Raw genomic sequence first — 15,341 nt, 5'->3', positions numbered from 1 at the left:
TGACTTGTTAGTTTTTATAGAAGAAATATTGGAGAACACGGATGTGTACTCCTCTTTCCATATGTCCTTCATATCATATTCCAACGTAAACCTGAGGCGTCTTGACCTATGGCGAAGGATGTGTGGTGAAACAGGGTGAGGAGATTCACCGCTGCCTTCACTTCATTATTTATTTACTTTTCAAGTCACCGGGAATGTAATCGTAGGTAGGTAATGCATAATGAGCTCAGAGGCTTAGTACAAGAGGTGGAGTTGAGAAGTGGTGGCCTAGTGAAGTCGTGGTGGCCTAGTGGGCAAAGAACCAACCTCTCGAGTATGAGGGCGCGCGTTCGATTCCAGGTCAGGCAAGTACAAATGCAACTTTTCTAAGTTTGTATGTACTTTCTAAGTATATCTTAGACACCAATGATTGTGTTTCGGATGGCACGTTAAACTGTAGGTCCCGGCTGTCATTGAACATCCTTGGCAGTCGTTACGGGTAGTCAGAAGCCAGTAAGTCTGACACCAGTCTAACCAAGGGGTATCGGGTTGCCCGGGTAACTGGGTTGAGGGGGTCAGATAGGCAGTCGCTTCTTGTAAAGCACTGGTACTCAGCTGAATCCGGTTAGACTGGAAGCCGACCCCAACATAGTTTGGGAAAAAGGCTCGGAGGATGATGAGGCTTAGTACAAGAGGTTTGCTCAATTTATTACTTTAAACAAAAAAAAAAACAAACAATATTCAGTTATTTTGAATAAAACATCAAACATTTATTGAGATTGCTTGCTGAATCTAGCATATTCCTTAAGACGGAGAGCGTTTATGTTGATGAATCCAGTGCTGTCTTCAGGTGAGAAGCCACCAGCAATGTCCATTGATACCAGATCTTTGTTGTACAAACTCGCTGCGCTCTTCCTCGCTAGTATGATAACTGTAACAAAAGTAAGAAGGTTAAAACAACGAAATAAAATATTTACATCACATCCGGATTAAGGATATGCTCATTTTTTTGAAGACAGTAAAAAATAATACTGTCTTACCATTCCCTTTGTATATTTGTACCGTAACCATTCCGGTAACGGTTTCTTGGGACAGTTCCAAGCATTTTCGGGTGTAGGTTGCTTCAGGTGAAAACCAAAATCCGTTGTAAACAAAATCAGCCATTTTATCTTGAAGATATTTCTTGACTCTGAAAGTATACGGTTTTATTTGCGTTTGATTCAAAAGGCCGAGTCGCTATAATACCATACCTAGCTACTTAATATTTCTAGCTGTATGTACCTTAGAACTTCCTTATCAAGAGCATATGCCTCTAAATCAACATGAGCGATGTGAAGGATGGTTCCAGCTGGGGTCTCGTAAAGTCCTCGGGACTGCAAAAATAAAAATAATAATCATATGAATCGGGACCAACAGTTGCGCTTAAATTCGTGCTTGGTTTTATGAAGGCATATTTTTTATTTTAATTTTAATTAGTCTTAAGTAAAATTCAAATTTTTATTACTAGTAAATTGTATTGGTAAACCCTCTCTAAATTAGCGCCCAAGATACAAGATACAGGCTTTGCCTAGTTTGGGGCTAATGATAACAGAAAATGTACCTTTTTGGAAATAAATTTCTTATTCTTATTCTTATATGCGTTACACAGGACAAATAGACTTTACCTTTAATCCCAAGAATCGGTTCTCCACGATGTCAATGCGGCCTACTCCGTGTTGCCCTCCCAATTTATTTAGAGTTTCCACTACAGCAAGTGGATCAGTTAGCACGAGAGACTTCTCATGTCCACTTGGGATACGGACGGAGACTGGTAATCCTATAAAATTATATAAATATATAAGTAAGTAACAAATTCATAACAAACCTTTAAGCCTTGGTATACATTATCTCAACAATCACATGCCTACACGGTTCTACGTCTAAGGGGTATAGGTATAGAAATCAAGTATTCTCTTGAACGTGACTTGGTATTCAGAGCCAGGGTGTAACTGAACTAACCTTTTTCAAAGTTTATATCGATCGTGCTTGGATAGTCTTCTGCCTGCCTTAGATCCCGCGTAATTTTGAAGATGCCGCTTGGTGGAATTGCTCCAGGATCCTCAAGCACGCCGGATTCATAACTGTGTATGCAAATATCAGTAATATTATATCCAAATTCTAAAACTCGTATTCTGGTATTTTATCTCGATTTTTATACTTGAAATGAGCGTTACCTGATGTGCATTATATTTTCGTCTGTTGACCATGGTTCTTTGGGAGTAGCTGACACAGGAATGTTCTCTTTTTTTGCGAATTCAATAAGATCACTCCGTCCTTGAAATCTTTCAAAAAACTCCGGGAGCCGCCAGGGTGCTATAATCTGAATGAACAAAACAATAATTTAATATGAAGCAAATATAAAACTTTTAATTTCTTAAAAACTTAAAGAACGTATGACAATTTGATATCCTTACCTTACCTTCAGGCCACAATGAGTAAACACTAAGTTCGAATCGCACTTGATCGTTGCCCTTGCCTGTCGCTCCATGAGAAATGTATTTGGCTCCGAGTTTCTTTGCAGCATTTACTAGGCCGACTGAAATGCAGGGTCTTGCTAGAGAAGTTCCCAGATAGTACCGACTTTCGTACACCAGTCCCATTTGCACTGCGGGCAGCATGTAGTTCGATACGAACTCTTTACGCAAGTCTTCCACGATCACCTATAAGAGAAGGAATAGGTAATCTATACTAATATTATAAAGCTGAAGAGTTTGTTTGTTTGAACGCGCTAATCTCAGGAACTACTGGTCCGATTTGAACAATTCTTTCGGTGTTAGATAGCCCATTTATCGAGGAAGGCTATAGGCTTTTTATCCGGGTTCGTGTAGAGATTCCCACGGGATGCGGGTGAAACCGCTGGCAGAAGCTAGTATTAGTAATATACAACATAGGTCCGCACAAAGACATTAAACGTATATAAACCACTTTTCTCCGTAGAATATAGACCAGATTTTTCAAAACTGATGCAATGAAGGTAATAGGTACCATGGTGGCTTTGACTTATGGGACTGTCTATTCCTTAGTTGCTACTTAATATTAAATCAAATGAGGTACTCACATCTTTAGCTCCTATCGCCAAAGCCTTCTCCTGAGCTTTTTTAAAATCTTCATTCTGTCCAACATCGGCCATAAAGCATACCACATCGTAGTTTTTTTGGATCAGCCTAGAATGCAAACAAAAGTAGACCTTAGCCAATCGTAACTAAATGCAACGAGCATTATTTTTTCCGAGTGGATTTCATATTACTATATAAGATATGAATGCGATATGATATATGAGACTGGAATAGGTACATCTGTCTACAATAATTTATTGTTGCATGCACTAATGTAAGACCAATCGTATTCCAACGACATTCGATTGGTTTGCGATTGGTCTGCTATTTTGGTGATTTTGGTCTTTACGGTAGTTTGCTCTACAATCATATTGCAATAGTTAATCATTTGCAGACAAAATGATTCATTATTGAATGACAGAAAAGGATAAAAACGTTTATTTCAAAGAAAAAAATGCGGAATGCCACATACGTTTCAATCGTAATCGAGTCGGGATTGGATCGCAGTCGAACGTGAATCGAGTGTTGCTTAAGTAAAATTAGGAGAATCGGCCCCTGACCTCCTCAACCTAGTTGCAGCTGGGGCTGGGACCTACAGTTTAACGTGAAATCCGAAACACAGTCATTGGTGTCTAAGATATACTTAGTTAGAAAGTACATACAAACTTAGAAAAGTTGCATTGGTACCCTTATACTCGAAAGATTGGTTCCTTGCCCACTAGGCCACCACGACTTCTGAGTATGTAAATTAAATGTGGATATTTTTTGTTGACCATACATTCATCTTTGTCTTGTAAAGTTAGCCTGTGAGATTTCGTAAAGATATGTCTAGGTACCTATGCCCTTGGTACCTACTTTAAATTGGACCCCGGTTTTCATCATTTTGTCTTGAAATATTGAGTTAACAAAAATATTTGGAAACTTTACCATTTCAGGATGCAGCTAGTATCCAGACCACCAGAATAGGCGAGAATTACGAGATCTTTCGCCATGACTAGACCCGATTGATTGCTTCTACGGTCGTGGATAAACTGAAAGCGACGATGAACTTCTGCAGAGGGTGCTGATAACCCGGGGTCAACACAATAGTGAAGTCTCTTTGTGATTGGAATTTATTGTAATTTCTATAAATATAATTAAACAAGCGGCACGCCTGGCTTTGCGTAGTCGTAATTACCATACCTTTTCTGTCAAATTCTGCCATTGGTTTTCAATAGGTGTTGTTTCAGGATAGATATGATTTTCTAATACGCAATTCCTAGGTCTCTGCACTGTGGACTCTACTAAATCACCCGTGTGAAAAATTAAGGAATATTAAGCATCTGATGTTGATGTTTTATGCAGAAAGATACAAGCATACCAAACTAGCTACAAAATATTTCGAAGACATCAGAAACTTATTTATCTGACGGATGACGAAAACAACAGAGAATTGAGATTATCCGCTATCAACTTTTAATTAGGATTGATAAGTCATTAAATTAATAACTTTCCTAGTAATCCGTTTTATCAGTACCCAAACAAGTTGTTTGTCCCCTCATAACTCAACTTTAGTTTGAATCTTTAGACAACACAAGCGATAACCCAAGGATGATTCGATGCTCTCGTCGTTTTTTAGTCACATGATTGTGTTATTCAACTATTACGATAACTATACGTTAGTTAGGTATACTTAATTGATATAGTCATATATATTTTGTTTTCCAATTAATTATGTAGTAGGATTGGGTTAAAGGTTCCTTTACTCAATTTCTAGACCGTTTGCAGACAGCTTTTATACCCTGTTTGTCTATTTGTCACAGGGACTTAACGTATCTGGTAACTTTCAACAATCCCTCAGGCCCGGTTTGCTTTTGGCCCTTTGGTCCCCTTTTTGATTTGTTGACAGTATGAGCTGAGAGGAACGACAGTGTACACGACACTTCTTTAGCTATTTCTATTGTTGTTGGATTAAATCCCAAGAAGCGTAAATGACATTAAATAAAACATTTTTTTATTGATGATTAAATAATTTAATGAAATTGTTAACAGTTAAATACTGATATTTAAATTTATGATTAGACTGGCTATTAATACGAACATTCCCTACATAATTGCACAATCCGTCTTAAACACACAATTCATGCAAATTGATAAATGTATTTTAATTAAGGCTACAGTGGCCAGATGATATTGGGGATATATTTGTATTGCTTTACAAGAACAATGAACTATATCGACTCAACGATAGATATTATGACATTCAAACATGAACCCCTATCTAGACCTTTACTACAAGTTATCTTATGAATACATTGTAAATCACCAATACGTCAAACGTACCTAACTTACTTCAGAAAATGTTAAAGAGGTAAATACTAAATCAATATTTCACGAGTTACTAATAAGACTGTCTAACAACTACACAATATAGAGAAGTTTGGAATGTAAACGTAACGGACAATTCTAGATATTTTAACACGCAGAATTCATAGATAAAGTATATATAAAATGTGTCGCGAACTACCTCAGGTGCGTCGACAAAGCAACATGCGACATCCACAGTAGTGCAATGAACAGGACTACTGAACGTGCAAGGTTTAACAACAATCGCATCCTGCCAACAAATTATATCTAGGGTTAATACTCGTTAAGATTCTAGCATTTGGCATTAAATTAACTGCACAATGGTTTTCGGAAGCGAGTTTCACATCTAGTAACACACACGATAAAAGACGTTGTAAGTACCTTACTATAATTTAGAAGACAATTTTAGTTTGAAACTATGTCTATACTCCATTTCAATCATTACCTCCATAGAAATTTTTATGTACCATAATTTAACAATAGCATGTGGTCTAAATCAGTCTATATTAAATAGTTCGCAAACCCATGCCTTGAAAAGTTTAACATTCCTAATAACAATAAAATAATACAATCAGACTTACAAACTAATAATTCTGTTTTTGATTTAAAATTTATGAAATTAATGTCAACAATATAAACATTTTGATCATTCTGTTGCACAAACAAAACGTAATAGAAAGTTAAAACAAAATTAAGCAATTTCTTTGATCTTACATTATTTAAAATACTAAGTTATTATAGTACACACGATTTGTATTCGAAAATAACTTTTCTGACGTGTCAGAACGAGTTGCTAAGTAAAAGCAGTAAATAAAGTTAATGTGGCCCTTATAATAAATTAAGATTAGCCATTAATTGCATAAAATTACAATATGCTCATATCACAATAAATAGTACTGGTGGCTACGCCATGCTAGCTTTATGTAACGAATACATACAATCCATGTATATTTCAACATGTACGATTTGCTAACTGTTACTTCAACAACGGAAAACAAGTTTAGGCAATAACTTTCTAAGTTTCATATGTGTCGGTAGCAATTTCCTCGAGATGTGTTTAGGCGGTTAGAGAGCTGAGGTCGGACAGGAAATTGTCGGGAGTGAGTATGTGCGAAGAGCCGATGATCACTTCCCAGTTCTTTAGCGCAGCAGTCACCTCATACGCGCAGCGGATCTCAGAGAAACAGACGCCTGAAAATATTGAAAAAAAAAAATGTGATTATTAAAAGTGATGATAAATACGAGTAGGTATGAGCCCAGGAACTAGCTGATTTTTTTATCATCATGGAAAAATATTTTCGGCTTGCCTCAAATACTCAAAAATGACTACAAGCTCTCCAGCAGTCGGTAGTCCAATTAAAGTGAAGATATCTTTTAATATATGTGACTAAATATTTACCTCCAACAACAAAGACAATCAGACGAGGCACATTCTTGATAGTTTGCTGAGCCTTATCCTTGTGCCAATGTCCATAGCGCACACTGTTAAAAAAAGAAAAAAAAAATGAAAATTATTGCTAACCAGAACCAATATTGACATGCTATTTAGCCAGTTATTTGTTACAAGTGTTGTACCTAGTGGGTGCTTGGTATCCTGAAGTTTGCGCGCGTCCAGCCAAGAATGGGAAGTGACGCTGATCAAGCTTATCCTCAATGGCGTCTTCCATGATATCCTGGGAGCAAACAAAATATATTTCATTAATATGAAGTTAGGAATGGATTTTGTGGCGTGAGTGATTAAAATGCACCTTACCTTGATGACGGGAGTCCATCTTGACATTTGGTATGTTTGCTCCGTGATCCTTTCCTTCCTCGGTACTTGATACTGTTTCTTCCTGTTGCCCTGTGAAACAAGCACAATAATTATTATAATAATCAACAAGGACCAACTAATTTTATAGTTATTATTTTGTAGTAATTTTACTTTTAATTTTTAAAGGACATGGTTTAGTAGAAATTTTATTTAGAATAGTAAATAAGCAACCTTTTTGTTAACTTGTCTATGGATGCTTCAAGAAAAGGTTGCCAATTAAAAATTCATTTAAAAATGGAACTTACATCAACCACCACATTGAGGCCGAGGTTAGCGAGGTTCAGCAGTGTCTGTTTGTCTGAAGGTTCCAACTGGGCGTGTGTCACAAGCTTGTTCAAGTTTTCTTCTGAAATGCCATTCTTTGACATTATGTACAGCGCGATGATCCGCATCTTGTTGAAGTTAATCACTGCCTGTTAAAAAAAATAAAATAAGATTTTTATTTTATATACTTTTAAGTATTCTATAATTTTATGAATTCTGTCTGGTAATATTTTTTATTTAAAATCATACATAGTGTAATTTTCAAGTTACTAAAGTTGTTGATTGACATAATCTTTGAGAAGCATACCTGGTCAAGCAGTACAGGTACAATGCTCCTCATGTGATCTTTGATCTTCTCACCTTCAGCATCAGTGCCCATAGCCAGGTCCTGAAACAAAATCACAACTCTATTAATCTATGCTGAGAACTGTACATATATGCATATTTAGTTAATCTGGACGACATAGGGCCAGCGCAGAATGAGAGGAGCGGAGTAACAATCGCGCAATATCGACTTTAACATTATTTAAATTTTAATAAAAGCCGCGCGGGGCATTGTCACTACGCACGAACGCATGCTCGTGGAAGCGCGAGCATTTCGTCAGATTTGGGCAGGTACTTACCCTATTTAAATAATATTGTATTCTATCGTCTTACAAAAATTCTCTCTACTGCGCTCTTCTGTTTGCATCAATAATCATGTTCCTGTAGTTCAGTCTCACCTGTTCCACCTTGCACAGCTTGTCAACGTAACCCTGGTACGACTTCATGCAGTCTTCAGCCAGACGCAGATGTGTTGCGTACTTGGACAACTCCTTCTGGTACTGAGGCATTTTCTTGATCATCTGCGATAGATCGCGCATGGACTGCTTGTCGCCTGCACATTATGAAATAGTGATGAGAACTTTTGTAATATTATTTATTTATCTATATATCGGAGTATATAAGGGGCTTATAGTGTTTTGGATCAAGTCCTGATAAAAATCAATCACTTCTAGAGACAATTTGTTAGGTAAGATTGTATATGTTTTATACATTATCTCTAGATTAGTGATAACTGTGTTATTGTATGTATGTATATGCATTATTTTGACGTGATTCTTATATTTCGATACCGCCCGGAGACATTCACGAAGTCCGTAACGTCGGAATCTGTCTCGGTGCTCGCGAAGTAAAAAGACGTTTTACGTAAAAACTTCCTATGTATATTGACATTTTTTTTTGTATCGAGTTTATTGTTGAAATGAAGTAGAATTTCGCATCATACCTCCACCCATGCGCTTTGACTCGGTAAACTTCTTCAAGTTCTTAGTAACAGAAGTTGATACGACGGCAATGTGCTGATGCCGCAATTCCACCCACAGTTCGTCGTTTTCATCCAATAACACCTCCTTCATGTTGCCTGACGAATCGTATCTGGAGAAGGAAAAATGGTAAGCCTTAAATATGTATATGAGACATTTGAGAGAAAAAAAGCTGTAGGGGACATCGCACTTTTGGCAATGTTGAGTCAATTCTCAACTACGTTCACAACTTTAAAACAATTATGACTGCAGGGGATCATTAATGGATGTATCCATCCTTGAATTTGGGAGCATTTTAATATGGACTTTATGTACTTACTTGTAAACATCATTCTCGATGGGCAAGAGATCGTAAGCCATAGCTTGCAGCGTCAGTTCGTGCAGCAATGGTGATACGCAGTCGAAGCCGCGGTCGATCACCAGCAGCTGGGAGCGAGCCTTCTCGGGACCCTCGCCCATGGTCGGCTCGTCAGCCTACAATACAAGTGTAAGTTATTTATAAACATAAATCCAAATCAAAATTCGTTCATTTAAAGACAACCCCCAAAACGCCCACCCTTCACCAATTTCTAAGTATTTATGCTGGGAACAAGAAGTGGCGCAACAATCTCCCCAGCAACACGTCATGTCTGTCTGTAGGTTAGAAGAACCTTTTAACATTGTAAACAATATAAGATTATTTTTGAACCACCAAAAATATGTTCTTTGAATTGTGATTATGAGAGGCAAATTCTATTGGCATTGATAATAGAGTATGAGATATAAACTTCTTAGGTCATGAAAGTTATTTTCGAAATTGAGAAACATTACCTTGTAAGCATCCAGTTTCTGTTGGATCAGCTGGGCGAGTTCAACATTGCGTTCCCAGTCACTGTAACACAATTATTTGATCACTAGCTGCCTGGGGAAGCTTTTTCCCAGATAAAACATAGCTCATATTCATAGCTACCTATCAATAAAAAAATGATTAAAAGAACATGTGACCCATGATTACAAACAACTTACCCAAAAAAACTTTTTTATATTGTCAATCCTTTTATCACAATAACAGCTGTTTCAAATTATGAACTTTGTATTTGTTTGTTTTGCTATTGTAATTACTTTTGAGTTCATTGGTCACCCTATATTTGTATAGAAGCATAGATCGCGTTTGAACCAATAAAAAATATTTTCTTTTTTTTTTTCTGGATAATTGTCAATAATTAGATGATTCATTGCTATAATAATGGTAGCACATAAGCTACGATATAGCATTTACCTGCGGTACCGCACAGAAGGGTATTCGCCGAGGGTGGCGCAGAGCGTAGCAATCTGTTCGGCGATGCGCTCCATGTTGGCGTTGCGAGTCTGCGCGAGCGCTGGGTTGTACATGCATTGGAATGTCTCAGGCGAATCCAGGGAGAATACCTATCCAGGGAGAATACATTTTTATATAGATAAATAGATGAAATTAATCAACTGACTATGTATAGTTCAGATATTTGTAATAATGACTGTTTTTTTATTTATTCCTTGTCAAACAATATACAGGACATATTTTAGATCTGATTAAAAAAGGAGGTCCTCAGATTATTGGTTGCATTTTTTTATCTTTACTAGGGTAAGATTCCTTACTGACCTGGCTTTCATAAGGCAAGAAAGCAATGTTGATTTCCTTCAATGTTTTAATTTTCCTTGCTGCCGATGACTTGCAGAGTTCATTGAACAGTTCCTCAGGGCATACTAATTAGTGGCAGCGTGTAACAAGCATTAGGTTTTTAGTAAAAAGGTTGAACTCAATGTAACCAAAATAGAAACCATAGACTGTATGTTCTATTCCAGTTAACGAGTTCTCCTTTCAGAGAAATACACTTAATGTTACAAACCTGCTGTTCATATGGAATAAATGCTATGTTGATTTCCTTTAATGTTTTGATATATTTAGCTACAGGACTACGTGATAATTCATCAAAGCGAACATCAGGACAAGCTGTAAACATAAAAATAAAATTGCAAATAAAAAATCAAGCACTAAAAGAACTCTAGCAGAGATTTACAGTATTCTTTTAATTTACTAATAAAATATAAATTCGTAATTCTACGGCAAGTTATACAGGATTCTTTAACAAGTGATAGAAGACAAAGCATCTTGTCATACCTTCGGTGAAGAACACATGGGCAGCACGGTACATGATGCGGTTGCCCACAGAGAAGTCATTGATGAGTGCATGCACAGACTTCTCAGATGGAGTGATGAGGTAGATACCATCCATCGTACATAGCGGCTCCCTCTTCTTATGAATGTCTTCCACCACTGGAATTTTTAAATAATAATTTTAATATAGAAATAGGTATGTGTTGCAGTTATAAGTCAGACTATTTTATAAATGTGTGGAATTAAATAACTTTCTTAAGCAAAACAATTATACTAATTTTTTAAGCAAAACATCTTGATTTTTTAAATATTTGGACCATTGTATGATTACAAAAGAATACTTACAGGTGATGCCCTCAGCAGAGATGTCATGCATCTTGCAGCATGCGGACACCATGCGCATGGACAGCTGGTCCACCACCAAGACGCGCCATTCTATTTTATCCTTTCCTTTTGACCGATACCGGATCACCTCATTCATAATCTCTGTGCGAGAAAATAGTAATTTTGAAATGTATTTTAATTTTGTTAAATAGCAGCAATGAAGGTTTAAACTGTTTGTTATCAACATACAAGCCAGAGGTGTGTAGTAAATTCGTTTTATTGAAGAGAAGCTTCATATTAAAAACCCTAAGTTTAGTATAGGCCTCTCCATAAAATTGCAATAGGTACATGGCAACATAAAGCATATTTTGCGTTTGATTTCTGTGGGTAAATAGAGGTTTTTTGCCAAAATGACTCATTATCTTAATTGCATCAGACTAGATGAACAAAAAGTAGGTAAAAACATTGATGATTCGCAGCCGCTTTGTGACGTATGTAGCACCCCACCCCCTAGCTCAAGTGACACAAGAAAATCAATAATATGTGCCGAGGGTTTCTTGCTCTTCACGTAACAAATTTCGGCCCTATAGCGTTGTAACAGATAAATCTACGTGAAATCTGAGATTTGCAACACAATTGCAACAGATTTCCTTTTAGTTTTAACATGTCCCAAAGAAGATATCGAAACCCATTGTTTACATGACGTTAACTCTGTAACGGTGCAGTACTATAAAAATGTTGGCTGTTCATTATAAACCAAGGCAATTCCTGATAAAAATATCAAAATAGTTCAACCAAAAACACATACAATTACTATTAGTCACCGATAAGTTGATAACTGTTGATATAATGAAATCATATCAAACTTGATAAATAAGCAAAAAATTATACAGAATTACATACATCCATATTTCATCTACAAAGTCAGATGAAATTAGCCTAATAAAACCGACGAAATACATGTAAAAATATATATTTTTTAACTCACTTTGCCCGACAAGTGCTTTGAGAGCCATCTTGAACTGTAGACTAGACTTAAAACTAGAGTATTGCGGGAACTGTCGAATCGAAAATGTCGAGGATTTGATAGCCTTGTTGCACGAAACAAAAAACAGCCTTAAGGTTGAATGTGAATGTTTATTTAATATTATAGTGTGAAATTAAACATGTTACTAGTCTTTAGGCGAGATAAATGCTCAAATCTTGTGTATTTTTGGAAATCAGAAAAGCATTTGTTCATTACTTATAATTTATTATAGCCGCTTAAAATATCAAATATGAAACAAAGAAATGTCTATGGCACTTTCTGACCTACAAAATGTCAAATAATGTTTGAATATTGTTTTACTCATCATTGGTTTTACGTCCGTACTGTTGTAATGAATTACTAATGAAAGTGGAAGAAGAATGTAAAAAAGCACGTATATTTCATTTTTTGAAAAAGTGTATAATTTTCCAAAAGGATATTCTTGCCAACTTTGTATGCGCGCGCATTTTGATAACATGAATGATAAGGAGGCGGGTCAATAAAGAAGTGATAGAGACAGAACATATTGCTGTTATATTCTTCCACCGAAGAACAGAGCGGAAAATAGAATAGAAATGGCAATTTCAGTTTTTTGTGTGGTGTTGTTGGATGTGGATGTGTTGATGGTTACGATTTAGTGTAATTATCACGTGCGCGTAAATTTTTTATACCATATCATATTTAGGGTGAGAAATATATATGAAGTTAAGGTAAATATATTATTTTTTAATAGAAAAATAGCTAGTTTTACAAATGATATAATTTTGTAAATAATTAGAATGTTGCCGAAAATAATGTTACCAAGTACCCGCAGTTTCAAAATTTAACGATGGAAAAGTAAGTTTTGGGAAGAAAAGTTCTATTGGAGACTGAAATCAGTTGCGGGTAATTCCTGTTTACTTCAGTGGGAATTTCTAGAAAAATGTTTGAGCACCGATTGTAAACTTTATTTATTCCTGATAGAATCTGTTTTGATATTTTAAAAAGGTTCTAGTAAGAAAATATTTCAGGAAAGAATATCTATTATAGTAGCCTTAGAAAATGGCGCAAGTAGCTGCGTCAAGAATTTTTCAAATCCACTAAAAATAAAAACCGCAGCACGCACTGAACAAAATAGATTTCGAATGTGCATTGCTGAAGATAGAGCATTTCAGATATTTTTATCTTATTGTACCGTTGCTATTTCCAATGATTAACATAGTTCTCTTTTTATCGGCAGCTGGTGAAAGTGTTGTGTAGCCGAGGAGTCCAGTGCTTGAAGCGCTTGATCAGCTACACTCGTATCAGTGAAATGTAAAGCGATGTATGCATCGACCGCGGGACTTTTACAAGTGTTTGTTATTGCCAAGTGATTGTGTGCAAGATGCGGAGTGATGATATGCTGGTGGTGATCTCGTACCCCTGCCGCGCTGAGGGCTGGCTCGACCGATGTGGTGAGTACTACTTCACTACAGTACTACTTTGTCACTACAGTATTTACTACAATGTAGGTACATTGTAATGTGTATAAAGTTTACGTTCAGTTACGCTTGCTATTTTTACCGTGAAATTATTCGCAATTTATTTGGGGCGCTTTGCGTAAGTGCTCAATCAGTGACATGTATCATGTATGCAAGTGAGTAATAAAGGTCGCGTGTTTTGCCAACTACACCTGTGTCGTATGCACAGTCGAATTTTTGCGATAATTAATGTAAATAAAATAGTTATTTTATGAAATTCTTTACATATGTCGAAATTCTGATTGCATTTTTAAGGCATTGTTATGTATTGCAGATGTGAATTAGTTTAAACTTTTTAAGTAGGTAATTTAAATGCAAATGTAAAAAATAATTATAGTTTTACAATAGTTTAGAACTAACTTTGGCTTAATTAAAAGAGTTTTGTAATGCAAGATTTATTTACATTTAAAGAGTTAATTTAACTAACATAAAAAGTTAGAATTCAAGACTGAAAAATATTGCGCTTGTACAAAAAATAATAATAATTGCATTTATTTACAGCCAGAAGTCCTCAAAACGCTTGACATAGTTTAATCCATTTTTTCATAATAACAAACGTTCTAAAGAGGTCTGAATTTGTCAATGAAAACGTTTTCTAGATGACTAATAGCAACAAGCGTTGCGTGAATTGATTTTGATTTGTGGCCGAGATGTTGTGATTGTGTTTAATTGTCGTATTGCTCAACAGTGGGTGTTGGGCGTCCCACAGCATGTCGCCGTCATCCGGCAATTATGTATATTGACTTGACGCGAACTACTAGTAATTGTTTAAGACCTAAATTGGACCACGTGCGCTGTGCTTAGTCACTCTGATCATCGGAGATCGAGTAAGTGCTGAAAATTAAATGATCTTAATTGATATGAGTGTTACTGGAACTGGTAACGTGTTTAAGCGCAGTGTAAGAGCGCAGTGTAAGAATATTGTTTCCCTAATTACCAGTAAAGAAATATTCACGTAGAAAGTCGAGTTTCAAATATTGCGATGCTACTGTTCAAACAATGGTTTTTGCCACGTCTAGTCATTCTAGCGTCAATCAAAATGTTTTCGATGTTACAACTTGGCTTTCCGAAATTACCTTTCTATTTGAGGTTGACATTGCTTCGTAAGTTTTTAGAAATAAAGTCTTCATGTTGATAGAAAATGAAATTCTAATATTAGCTTGATGACATTTACGCAAACTATATCAATATCTAGTTAAGCAATTATGACCTATCTTTCGTTATTAAAAGGTTAACGTCTCTCGTCCGCAGTTGACAAGTTAGTATTTACGACCGTCCATTGTGACGTGTGTACTATAAAACTAGAATAATATAATCACTAGAGTAATTAATACAATGACGGACCTTATCGACAAGAGAGTATCAGGTCGTTCGCGTATGGCCCACTTGCAGTGAAAACTATACGACGTCTGTGGTTTCTATCGAGTTTCGGTCCATCAGGCTGGGACCAATTGACTCACTTTCTAGCCTCAATTAAGGGTCTGTGGTATCCGTGAGAATGATTAGCGCTAGGCAAAACAAGGAAAAAATGGGATAAGTAGCTTAGAAATACACTT

General features: G+C 36.2%; 3 protein-coding genes and 1 long non-coding RNA gene across 5 annotated transcripts in view; 2 read left to right on the top strand and 2 right to left on the bottom strand.

The window, feature by feature from the left end:
• Positions 1–16: 16 nt before the first annotated feature.
• On the top strand, positions 17–4,255 carry LOC124638971. The gene is made up of 2 exons (XR_006985425.1): positions 17–206; positions 4,010–4,255. It is a non-coding gene; the product is annotated as an uncharacterized LOC124638971 (long non-coding RNA).
• On the bottom strand, positions 720–4,118 carry LOC124638961 (argininosuccinate synthase). Its single transcript, XM_047176146.1, has 9 exons — positions 4,002–4,118; positions 3,077–3,182; positions 2,433–2,678; positions 2,193–2,338; positions 1,978–2,099; positions 1,644–1,795; positions 1,261–1,352; positions 1,020–1,168; positions 720–910 (listed from the first exon to the last, which is right to left on the bottom strand). The coding sequence occupies exons 1-9, from the start codon at positions 4,064–4,066 to the stop codon at positions 750–752; spliced, it is 1,239 nt and encodes a 412-aa protein (XP_047032102.1). The 5' UTR covers positions 4,067–4,118; the 3' UTR covers positions 720–749.
• An 807-nt stretch (positions 4,256–5,062) lies between the features above and the next one.
• LOC124638950 (protein ROP) lies at positions 5,063–12,289 on the bottom strand. Of its 2 annotated transcripts, none has more exons than XM_047176128.1 (15): positions 12,248–12,289; positions 11,281–11,421; positions 10,939–11,094; positions 10,667–10,770; positions 10,060–10,208; positions 9,612–9,672; positions 9,121–9,275; positions 8,765–8,913; positions 8,220–8,374; positions 7,805–7,885; positions 7,479–7,646; positions 7,174–7,263; positions 6,996–7,093; positions 6,820–6,902; positions 5,063–6,611 (listed from the first exon to the last, which is right to left on the bottom strand). In XM_047176128.1, the coding sequence occupies exons 1-15, from the start codon at positions 12,273–12,275 to the stop codon at positions 6,478–6,480; spliced, it is 1,752 nt and encodes a 583-aa protein (XP_047032084.1). In that variant the 5' UTR covers positions 12,276–12,289; the 3' UTR covers positions 5,063–6,477. The 2 variants fall into 2 exon arrangements, with proteins under 2 accessions (XP_047032084.1, XP_047032092.1); XM_047176136.1 differs by lacking the exon at positions 10,667–10,770 and adding an exon at positions 10,420–10,523.
• Positions 12,290–12,865: 576 nt separating this feature from the next.
• LOC124643349 (ras GTPase-activating protein raskol) overlaps positions 12,866–15,341 on the top strand; it is a 164,034-nt gene continuing 161,558 nt past the window's right edge. Inside the window, exons 1-2 of the mRNA XM_047182351.1 lie at positions 12,866–12,996; positions 13,506–13,719. Of these exons, the coding sequence (XP_047038307.1) occupies positions 13,650–13,719 (70 nt within the window). The 5' untranslated portion in view covers positions 12,866–12,996; positions 13,506–13,649. The remainder of the gene's footprint in view (positions 12,997–13,505; positions 13,720–15,341) is intronic.

Source organism: Helicoverpa zea, chromosome 2, assembly GCF_022581195.2.
Source record: "Helicoverpa zea isolate HzStark_Cry1AcR chromosome 2, ilHelZeax1.1, whole genome shotgun sequence".
Taxonomy (NCBI): Eukaryota; Metazoa; Arthropoda; class Insecta; order Lepidoptera; family Noctuidae; genus Helicoverpa; species Helicoverpa zea.
Note: the sequence above shows the minus strand (reverse complement) of the source record. Positions and strands in the feature narration are given on the sequence as shown.